General features: G+C 36.3%; 1 protein-coding gene across 1 annotated transcript in view; it reads right to left on the bottom strand.

Moving 5' to 3' along the window:
- The window catches only part of Mfap1 (Microfibril-associated protein 1), a 48,504-nt gene that overhangs the window by 19,209 nt on the left and 16,991 nt on the right, over positions 1-12,304 (bottom strand). The window contains exon 4 of the mRNA XM_089101416.1: positions 10,805-11,038. Within this exon, the coding sequence (XP_088957542.1) occupies positions 10,805-11,038 (234 nt within the window). The remainder of the gene's footprint in view (positions 1-10,804; positions 11,039-12,304) is intronic.

Genomic DNA, 12,304 nt, shown 5'->3' with positions numbered 1-12,304 from the left:
ATGAAGTTCAGGAAAGGACTCATACCCTACAGGCTTCGGTGACATTGTTCCAAGAATCAGTCACAACGTGGAACATCTTATCTGTCATTGAAAACTTCCTGATTGCAACTTGGATTGCAGAAAGGATGTTAGTAGTTGTATGAGAATGCTTATGCCTCTTGAAATATGAAACATAGTGATGCCACCTCAGCTCATTTTTCATCTTCCTGGGGTAATAGGCAGTGATACCTATAAAGCCAGATCCTTTTGCAAAGCAGCTGTTAAAAATCAAAGAAGTCTGAGTGGCATATGTTAAAGCAACCTTATGAACTTCTTTTTTTCATGAATAAAAAATCATGTGTCTTCGGACGGTTCTCCACAGTGTTAATGTCAAGCCCCTGTTTTTTTTTTTTTTTTTTTTTAATAAGCTGTTTCATATCTGGCTTACCAAGCGTAGAAAGTGGCAATTTGTCCTTAAACAGGGTTTTGCAGCAGAGCATCCGCAGATCCGCTTGTTTTGATCGATTGGAAAAAAAACAACAGCGTATCTCTGCTCTTCTTATTCCAGATTTCCCAAATCCACAGGGGCGTTACTAGTCAAAATGTTTTTGTTTTTTTTGGGGGGGGGGGGGGGAGTCAGTAGATCTTACCGACTGGCTGGTCATTTTTACCGACTTTTTTTATTTTGTTAATAATTAGAAAACAAACACTTGAGTTGAACTTCTTTTGCTTTGTGTTAATACCGAATCGCTATCATAGAAACTCCAACGGTTTTCCTGAATTAATTGAGCCCGATCCGCCCCGAGAGGCACATCTTTAATAGGCTATAGGCTACTATCCTCTGATATAGCGAACGATTTTGCTCTTTTCTTGTGGAATAAAGCAATTGATGAGGAGAGGTATGATGATATTATGATTTATATAAGCCAATGTAAGAAATTTAGAATTTCAATTAGTATATATAAAAAGAGTCAGAATAAAAAAAGCTAACTTGAATTGAAAAGCCAACCACCTTGGCTTGGCAGACAACCAGACTTCTAGCAGTTTGTCAAGTTTCAGCTCGTCAGCAACGTCAGTCCCGCAGCACATCATGAGAAGATGATCCAAACGGTCGTGATCCATTGTTGCACGTAAGCGTGTAATAACCAATTTCAGTTTACTGAAACTTCTTTCTGCCGTTGCTGCAGTTGGTGGCGCTGTTGCCATCCACTGGTAAACTGACCAGAGTTGGGAATATTGTCCTGACAGCATAAATTTCTTTAAATAGCCTCGAAAACGGTCCGATCAATGGCTTTACTGCTTTCGACCTCAGTCCTGGTCAAAAAGCATTTGAAGGCCTTAAGCTCTAACACGAGTTCCCCGGGGTCTAGGCCTCTTCTCGGAAACACCTTTACTACTTCCTATAGGCTTTCATAGCTGTCGCCCATGTTGTCCAATAAACACTGGTATGCTGGCTCTATAAAAGAAGAGTTGTCATGGTTTGCATCGTCCAAGCCAGTCAGAAGGAATGCCGGTGAGCTCCTTAAAATAAAATGATTTCGTCATCTGACGTGTCGGCTCCAGAATTAGGATTCACCTCTGAATAACGAGGATAACGGTGGACGTCGAGGACGGTGCTTAAGTCAGAACTCGTCTTCGGCTATTGAACCAAATTTTTCTGCTGCTGCTTTTGAGGCCTCAATTTGCAATTCGTCTCATTTACCGACCGACACCGAGGTTTTTGAGACTTAGGGAGGATCTAGATTTCAGTGGATGTCACGCCTATGTTTTAATCTTCATTCATTAATGTAAGTCCTCTAATTTATTCATTTCAAAAATTTAGTATGAAACACTACAGCGCGTCATACCGCATGGTTACATACTCAATTTTTTTTACAAAGTCACCGAAAAATTGGGGGGGAGGGGGGCGTCCCCCCTCCCCCCATACGTGACGCCCCTGCTAATCCATTGCCCTATGTGTCACTTGCTTTACTATCTGGAGCTCTCTCAAGGGAAGCAGCCTGACTTGATATATTTTTTTAGTTGGTTTGGGTTTGTTATTTTCTGCACCAGACGCGTATACTTTATCTTTGTGCATATCAATTGTGTGTTTCCTTTTAAGATAAGATATAAATGTCATGGCAGAGACTCCCTTAGCCTTTAGAGACGCTCTTCAGAAGTTGCACCTAATACTTCCTTTGCTTCCTTTTTCCATAGGGTACCCAGAGAGATGTCTTGGAACATCCAAGTCGTCATCAAAAAATGACATCATGCTTGTCTTACAACAAAGGTTGATTTTAGGATTTGACAAAATTAGAAGCACCTTCCAGTAGCCTACTATTTTGAAAATTGCACCTCCAGCCAAATATCTGACCTCTTTTCCCTCAGTGGCGTAATTAGGGGAAAGGGGCCAATTTCCCCCTGAGCGGTTTCGTTTGCGCAATGAGCTAAGAAAACCTGTCAGCAAATAAAAGCAAAATGACAGCTCCTAACTACGATATCCTAAAAACTTAGACAATTTGCAGCACAGTGTTATAATATACAGTATTATAAGGTTATTTTCATTTATTATTTTTGAAGTGTATCGTGTATTAACCACGGCCCAGTAGGGCTTTTAGTGTTAATAAATCATATCATATCATATTAATTTTTACGGGAATTTAAGAGACAGATACAAGAAATAATATACTGCTTAGTAGCATTTTTTTTTAATTCATAGTGCTGTATGGCAAAAATTACCGCGTTCACCGGAAGATGTGCTATTCTACAGAATGAGAAAAGTGTATCAGCATTTTATAAGACTTTGGCCAGCTAGGCCAGAATCAGCTAGTTAGGCCACTGTTTCAACTCTAGGCTTTTCCCTGAAAGAGTTTCCATTGATTATATTTGGAGATGGTAGAAAAAGTATATTTTGGCATCTTGATGTTGTTATGTTGATGCAATAATACGTGCCAGCAAAAACGTATATTTCTACTGGACAAGATTCAATACATTTACATTCCTCTCTGACTAAAAATTAAAGAAAACTTGCAATGAATAATTGGTATTTATCATGTATCGGCTAGTATGGTAGTCATAGCAAGTCACTACTATCTAGCAGCATAAATTCCATAATAACCGTTTAACTAAAGTTTTCCCGGTTAAAGGTGCAGATTACTTCCCATGTAATGTAGGATACAGAGGCACTACCAATAGAACCCACGCCCACCATTCCCTCAAACACATCCAATCAAAATTTTGAGATAGCCATTTTGTTCAGCATAGTTGATTTCCAGATAGAAAATATATTTTTGAGGAGGACACTCCCCCACAACCCTCAGGGCAAGGGTTTTAAGTTATGCCCTGGTGGCATATAAGGTTTTTATAGAAGGCGTTGTTGTAGAAACTTCAAAACAGGCTCATTAGATTGGAAATTAAAGGACTCTGGCCATTTTTACTAGCAGAAAGCTATTGATTGACAACTAGCCCCCCCCCCCCCCACGCCTATAATTTTCCCAAACACATCCAATTAAAGTTTTGAGATCGCACTTTTGTTCAGCGTAGTTGATTTCCAGATAGAAAATAAGTTTTTGAGGAAGACATTCCCCCAGAACCTTCAGGGCAAGGGTTTTAAGATATGCCCTGGGGGCATATAAGGTTTTTATAGAAGGCGTTGTCATAAAAACTTCAAAAAAGGCTCATTCGATTTGAAATTCAAAGGGATAGTGCCCTTTTTAATAGTCGAAAGTGATTGGAGGGCAACTAGCCCCCCCCCACGCCCATCATTCCCCCAAACACATCCAATCAAACTTTTGAGATAGGCATTTTTTTCAGCGTAGTTGATTTTCAAATAGAAAACATGTTTTTGAGGATGACAATCCCCCACAACCCTCAGGGCAAGGGTTTTAAATTATGCCCTGGGGACATATAAGGTTTTTATAGAAGGCGTTGTCATAGAAGCTTCAAAAAAGGCTCATTCGATTGGAAATTCAAAGGGATAGTGCCCTTTTTAATAGTAAAAAGTGATTGGAGGGCTATTAGCCCCCCCCCACCCGACGCCCATCGTTCCCCCACACATCTAATAAAAATTTTGAGATAGCCATTTTTGTTCAGCGTAGTTGATTTCCAGATTGAAGATATATTTTTGAGGAGGACACTCCCTCACAACCCTCAGGGCAAGTATTTTAATCTAAACCCTGCGGGCACATTAGGTTACTACAAGAGTCGCTATCGTAGTAACTTCAAAAAAGGCTCATTCGATTGGAAATTAAATGGATAGGGACCTTCTCAATATTCGAAAGTGAGTTGAGTGCCACTAGCCGCCCCCCACGCCCATCATTTCCCCAAACACATCCAATCAATCTTTTGAGATAGCCATTTTGTTCAGTGTAGTTGATTTCCAGATTGAAAATATGTTTTTGAGGAGGAGACTCCCCCCCAGCGATCAGGGCAAGAGTTTTAATTTATATCCTAGGGACATATAAAGTCTTTATAGAAGTCGTTGTCCCATAAACTTCATTACATGCTCATTCGATTTGAAGTTAAATGGTTAGCGCTCTTTTTAATAGTTGAAATTGTAAGGAGTGTAACTAGCCCCCTCCCCCCCCCCCCACGCCCCTCATTTACCCAAGCATATCCAACCAAAATTTTGAGATAGCTATTTTGTTCAGCATAGTTGATTTCCAGATAGAAAATATATTTTTGAGGAGGACACTCCCCCAGAACCTTCAGGGCAAGGGTTTTAAGATATGCCCTGGGGGCATATAAGGTTTTTAAAGAAGGCGCTGACATAGAAACTTAAAAAAAGGCTCATTTAATTGCAAATTCAGAGGTATAGTGCTCTTTTTAAGAGTAGAAAGCGATTGGAGGGCAACTAGCCCCCCCCACGCCCCGCATTGTCACCCAAACATCAGATCACCCTTTGTAGTGAGCCATTGTGTTAAGCATTGTTTAGTTCCAAATAGAAAACATATTTTTGAGGAGGACAATCCCCCACAACCCTCAGGGCAAGGGTTTTAAGGTATGCCCTGGGGGCATATAAGGTTTTTATAGAAGGCGTTATCTTAGAAACATCAAAGAAGGCACATTCATTTGTAAAGTCAATGGGATAGTGCCATTTTTTATATTCGAAAGTGATTGGTGGGCTACTAGCCCCCCCCCCCCACCCCCCTCGTTTCCCCAAACACATCTAATAAAAATTTTGAGATTGCCATTTTGTTCAGCGTAGTTGATTTCCAGATTGAAAATATATTTTTGAGAAGGACACTCCCCCACAACCCTCAGGGCAAGGGTTTTAAGTTTTGCGCTGTGGGCATATAAGGTTTTTATAGAAGGCGTTGTTGTACAAACCTCAAAACAGGCTCATTCGATTGGAAATTAAAAGACTACTGCCCTTTTTAGTGGTCGAAAGTGATGGGAGGGCACCTAGCCCCCCCCCCCCAAACCCCTCATTTCCCCAAACACATCCAAAAAATATATTGAGATAGCAATTTTGTTCAGCGTAGATGATTTCCAGATAGAAAATATGTTTTTGAGGAGGACACTCCCCTACAACCCTCAGGGCAAGAGTTTAAGTGCGGTTCGGTAGTATATAAAGTTTTTATAGAAGGTGCTATTGTAGAGACTTCAAAAAAGGCTCAATCAATCGGCCACTCAAAGGGATCTTGCCTTTTCGACTAGTCAAAAGTGATTGGAGGATCGCTAGCCCCCCCACACCCATCATTCCCCCAAACACAGCCAATCACAATTTTGAGATAGCCATTTTGTTCAGCGAAGTTGATTTCCAGATAAAAAATATGTTTTTGAGGTGGACAATCCCCCACAACCCTCAGGGCAAGAGTTTTAAGTTATGCCCTAGGGGCATATAAGATTTTTATAGAAGGCGGTGTCGTAGAAACTTCAAAAAAGGCTCATTCGATTGAAAATTCTGAGGTATAGTGCCCTTTGTAATAGTCGAAAGCGATTTGAGGGCAACTAACCCCCCTCTCACGCCCACCTTTTCCCCAAACACATCCAATCAAAATTTTAAGACAGCCATTTTTTTAAACGTAGTTTTAAGTTTTGAAAATTAGGTCTTTGAGGATTACAACTCCCCCCAAAGGGGCAAGGGTTGTAATTTAAGGATTCTCCGAATCCTTCAAATTTTTTCTTATGGAAGGAACGCTTGTATAAACTATAGAGAGGGCTCATTTGATTGGAAATTGAAAGTTCTTGTTCACTTTTTAAGAGTCAAGAGATTGAAGGGCAACTAGCCCCTCTCCCTCCTCCACGCCCTGAATGCATCAGATAAAAATTTTGAGATATACATTTTGTTAAAATAGTTCAAAGTTCTGATAACGAAAAACCGGGGTCGACACAGCCCACCAGGGCCCAGGGGTAGGTGTTGTTAGTTATTTCCTGGGGCATAACTTATTAAGGGGGGTTTATAACTTATGGGAAGGGGTTTTGTATGGGAAAAAAACATAGAAAACCTATTATAACTATCCAATTATAAGTCTAAAATAAATACTCTGTGATAGATGCAAAATTGCTTTGGCACACAAATTCCTATTAAGGTCAATTCCAAACAGTCGTGATCCCTTTGTGTCAGCAAGTGAAATGGTCTAAACCCCCTTATTGGAACTATTTTTTGAATCCATTCATTGTTGTCAATCGCTGTCCACAAGTTATGCCAGCTGTCTATTGTTCATATATAAGGTTTTTGTCAAAGAGGTAATCGTATAGACTTTGAAGAAAACCTCATTTGATTTAAATTGAAAGTTCTAGATCCGTTTTTTAAAGTCAATAATAATCGGACAATAAACACCCCCCCCCCATGCCATAAAAAATTGAAACTTTTTTAAAAAAAAAACTAACAAAATTAAATATAAAAAAAAACTTTCCTATAATGATGTTTAAAAATGAAATGTAAAGGCCTTTATGAAATTTTGATCTGGATTTTAAATGAACTGTATAATTTCATTAAATACAAGACTATAAATGACTACTAAGGAATACACAAAATAAATAACGAACCTAAATTTAATTAGTAATCATAGAAAAAACATACAACAAGTAATAATATAGATGAATAAACAGATTTTAAAGCGAGTAATGCTTAGATTGAATATGAAAATCAAGCTTAACACGAAAACAAATTGTTTGCTATTAAAGTATAAATGAAACTTAAAACGAACAGAAATCAAATAAACAATCAATGCGAACAAACATACAATATATAATAATGTAAATGACTAAATAAATCTTAAAACGAGTGAAACTTAAATTGAATATGCAAATCAAGTTTGAATCGAATAAAAATAACTACAAACAAGAGTTTGGGTATCGTCTCACTGCAGAAGCCTAAAACCTACTGCGTCATTGACGCTTTACTGAAAACGAATTATATTACAAATGTTTCCGTTTGTACTTAATACTGAAAATAAATAATAAAATTACAGTAAAATTTTGAACTGATGAGCTTTTAGCAATTAATATCATTATGCATCAAATATTCAGTTTAATTTGTTAGTTCTTTTCAAGATTGGTCAAGACAAATAATTTCACTACAAGCAAAATATGGATACTGCCCCATTCCTTATTGGTGCTTCACTGAAAACGAATTACTCGTATATTACATATTTATTATTTTCCAGTTCTTACAGCATTGAAAATGAAAATAAAAATTACAGTGAAAAAATCTTGAACTGATGGATCTTTCAACAATTAACATCATTATATTTATTTATTTATTTTTTATTAATCCACATAACGGTAAGCTAAAAAGCTTGTCGTACTAATACAATATATAATAAAATGAAAGGCAACACAAAGGTCTAAACTGAAAAGGCACTTGTGTAAAACTGGCTATCAACCAACATATTCTTAAGCGATTCAACTGATCCGGCTTCAACAACTTCTGGCGGTAAATTATTCCAAGAGTCTGTGACCCTATTAACAAATAAATTGTGTCCGATTTTCCTGTGGGTTCTTGGTGGGTAAATTTTATAAGGATGTTGTCGTGTCAAGTGGTAGTGGCTGAATTCGAAAAATTTTCCTACCTCAATATCGTCCACGCCTTTGATTATTTTGAATGTGTTTATGAGGTCGGTACGGCGACGTCGGAAATGCATTGAAGGAAGTTGGAGCCTAGTTAGTCTTTGTGCGTAACGAAGGTGTTTAAAATAAGGGATCATTTTTGTCACCCGCCTCTGAATCTTTTCAACTCGGTGCTCGTCTTTTACATTCAGAGGAAACCAAACAGAAGTATTATATTCAACAACTGGCCGGACAAATGATTCATAAAGTAACATAAAATTCTTAAGATTAAACTTCCTGAAATTCCGTTTTAAAGTGAGGAGTTGGTAATTTGCATTTCTTACTACAGTCGAAACATGTCTATCAAATCACCTGAAATTCCGTTTTAAAGTGAGGAGTTGGTAATTTGCATTTTTTACTATAGTCGAAACATGTCTATCAAATCACCGAGGTCGCCTACAAATTCTTCTGACGGTATCTGTGAGCCAGTATGCACGGCTGGGCTGATTTTTATTCCCGTAATGAATATATATATAATTTTCAATTTGATTTTGTTTGTACTTTCCAAGACTGTTCAAGACTCATATAGTTTTATCATTTTTTTCAACTCTGCCATTTTTTCTAATTAATCGTGTTGGTTTGTTATGAAAACAATCTCTGGCTTGTAGGCATTTCTATTTGAGCGGAAAACTGCATCTCAAACTCTGTGGAACATGCATTTTCTTGCACGAAACACCAAGATATAATAAAATGTCGAGTTTTAGAGTGTTCCACCACTCGCAAGCAAGTGCCATTGATATTTTTTAATCAGCATGGTCAATTTAGGGGGTGGAGGGTAGGCTAATTCTCGTAGCAGCCTCAATCCGTCGTGGTATGATTCACATTTTCAACACCTGGCGTCCGGACTATCATATAATATACCAAGCATACAACTACAACCAAATCATTATCAATAAATAAATGAAACGTAAAACGAACAAAAATTAAAATAAATATTAGAGTCAAACTCAAAACGATTATAAATTAATATGAGTAGGGTTCAAAACCCCTATGCTTTCTAAAAGCCAGGATATAATTTGTACTTTACTGAACAAAAAATTCAAATGAGTTTACTGAAAAAAATGTGCATTGTCAATTTAATATACATATGCTGATATTTATTCCCTAAAATCTTCATTAATTTTTGATTTCTTAAAGTTACAAAAGTGAAAATATTTCAAAGAATTGTTTTCAGTAAAGCGCCAATGACGCAGTAGGTTTTTGGCTTCTGCAGTGAGACGATACCCAAACTCTTGTTTGTAGTTATTTTTATTTGATTCAAAATTGATTTGCATATTCAATTTAAGTTTCACTCGTTTTAAGATTTATTTATTCATTTACATTAATAAATATTGTATGTTTGTTCGCATTGATTGTTTATTTAATTTCTGTTCGTTTTAAGTTTCATTTATACTTTAATAGCCAAATATTTGTTTTCGTTTTAAGCTTGATTTTTATTTTCAATCCAAGCATTACTCGCTTTAAGATCTATTTATTTATTTATACTATTACTTGTTGTATGTTTTTTTGCTATGATTGTTTATTTAATTTCTGTTAGTTTTGGGTTTCATTTACTCTTTTATAGTAATTTATGGTCGTTTTGAGTTTGAATTTTAACAGGTATTTGTATCTCCTGAGCTTAAGTTTAAAATGGCCTTTAATTTTCTTTGAAAAACTTAATTTCGGAAAGTTTTTTTTAATTAATATACACTAAAAAATAAGTTGTTTTAGTGGAACAAAACTGCACCTTTACTGTTCTCCCATTTACACACCTACCTACTCTCATCTGACTGCTAAGCCCTAATTTTGCCTAGTTTAAACAATCTAGCAGCACGTTTGATATGTTAGACACACTGAGTGCCATCATTTTAGTTACATCTACTTTATATTAACGCTCCAATTCCAAAAACTGTATGGGGCGTACCCACGCTTCTTCAAAATTTCAAATTACGATTTAAAACACTATTTTGTAAGTTCAAAATTTCTTAATATCTCATTCTCGAATCAAGAAAAGAAGAAAAACAGTTAGAAAAACAAACAGAAACAGGACAAAATAGTTATTATAAAAACAGAAACAGAACAGAACAGGTAAATAAAAAACAGGTCATCTGTTTCTGTTCTGTTTTTTTTGTAAGAGCAGAACATAAACAGGTACTTTAAAAACAGAACAGAAACAGAAAACAGAAACAAAAGAGAATATGTTGAAGTATTTGTTATTTTTGCATGCTTATCTCCGATGAGTTGATGTCTCCGGATTGGGTCTGCAGTTTATTTGTGTGGGTGGAATCATGTATTACTCCCTTGCCTAGATTGGATTTTTTTTTATTTTTATTGTTTGTTTTTATTTTTTTCGGGGGATGGGGGGGGGGGGATTATTTGGCTTGGTGATGTAAGTTTATTATACAAAAAATGTCTGATGAATGCATTTGTTTATTTTTTTTAATTTTGGTCCTCACCTATTTTGTCCGGGCCAGAGAGCCTTACGGGGGAGACTATGTTGAAGTATTTGTTATTTTTGTGTGTAATTTGCCGCGGATCTTAGTATTCACTGATATATATATTTTTTTTCATTAAATTCAATTCAATTACTCCATATTTTATAGTTACCCCAAATATCCCCTTTTATCCCCCTGAGATTATAGTAATTAAGAATGCTGAACTTCCACAAATCAGTAGATGCTCAATTTTGAAGTTGGGCACCAGTTAACTAACCTTTAATCTGATCGACTTAAGTCCCAACAATAGTTTTAGTTCTCACAGTTTACATTGTGAGTAGGCACAAGAACACGACACTAATTCTGTGGAAGGTTACCTTAAGAGTATATCTTCGACGTTCTTCTGCTAATTTTTTGGCTTCGACTTCTGCCTGTTTTTGCTTCATTTCCTCTTTTTCTTTTTCTGCAACAGTTACACGATCAGTTTTTCGGACAAAAACTGGCTTTAGCCTTGGCCCTGCTTCCTCTTCTGAGTCAGTGTACTCTTCGTATTCTGATTCTTCAATTTCTTCGGCTTCAGACTTGAAGTCGTCTTCCTTTGCAAGCAGTTCCTAAAAGCAAGAAAATACATTAAATAAATATTTGACAGATTACCTAAATACAGGGGGAGAGAGGGAAGCTATGGGCCTAACCAGATATCCAGAGCGGCATTTCATCCTTGTAAACATGTCCCCTCTCCCCTCCTAACTAACCGATTGCATCACTTTCCAGTCACCATCAGCACCACCACAATTAGAAAGTTCCAAGCATCTGTCTTCCGAAGGAAATGAGAAACGAAAAACTGGATTGAAATACCCTTGTTTTCACGTTGTCATGAAACAATGTTCAAAACTATTTTATCTTCACCGTATTTCGTTGAGTTCTGGATTGAATGGGCTACTCCCTTTCCTAGCCTCATCTGAAAACAAAAACTATCGCTTCGCAGTTTATGAGAAACATATCTAAAAAACTGACTGAAATGAACTGACACGTGACCTTTCCCTTTATTTATAGGATTCTGTAAAACAAGCAATTTGCGGAAAACACAAAACCAACGCAACTACACAGGATTGAGAAGAAAAGTCCTCTATCAGCCCACAGATTCAAAAAATATAAGTAAGCTCAGTTTTCAGTAAAGTGCAAGTTTTACAGAATTTTACAAATATAAGAAAATATTACAAAACAGTTTATTTTAACCAGTTTTTCAGTTATATGTTGCATAAATTGGGAAGCAATAATTTTTGTGCGTTTTAAGTTTCAACTCAGTTTTTACTTCCTTCCAAAAGTCTGCTTTTTTAAAATTAATTTTCGTTTGTTTTTATGTTTTCAAAATATACATTACAAACTTTGCAAGATGGTTTACTCTTTACTAGGTTCCAGCCTTAGCTGACACCATGATTTGAATGTATGCTACAGTTTATTCACACGAATCAAAAAAACAGTTACCATCCCTGAATCAGTTACAAACGACATTTTTTCTAACTATCCATTTGTTTTAAACGCTTTTTTTTAATTTTTTTGTTATTATGGACCGTGGTCCATTCTTTACTAGGTTGCAGCTACTTGTTCAATCATGGTAAACCTTTTAACTACTAAAACAAATAGCCAAAATATTGTAGAAAATAGTAGAAATGAATAATATTAGTCAAAATTCCAATTTCAAATTTTTTTCCGTGATTATGGACACTCTTCTTAATTCGTTTCCGATTGATTAGTCATTCTGAAACGTTATGGAAATATCATATTTGAATCGTCAGGGATGAATGAATGAAAATTAATGAATAAACGAATCAAAAATGGTTCAAAATTGAAATATCTTATTTTGAATTTGAATCTTT

The sequence above is a fragment of the Artemia sp. Qi Xiang Cuo genome, chromosome 15, assembly GCF_049724085.1.
Source record: "Artemia sp. Qi Xiang Cuo chromosome 15, ASM4972408v1, whole genome shotgun sequence".
NCBI classification, from domain to species: Eukaryota; Metazoa; Arthropoda; class Branchiopoda; order Anostraca; family Artemiidae; genus Artemia; species Artemia sp. Qi Xiang Cuo.
The sequence above is the reverse complement of the archived record's forward strand: the minus strand, read 5'-3'. Positions and strand labels throughout refer to the sequence as shown.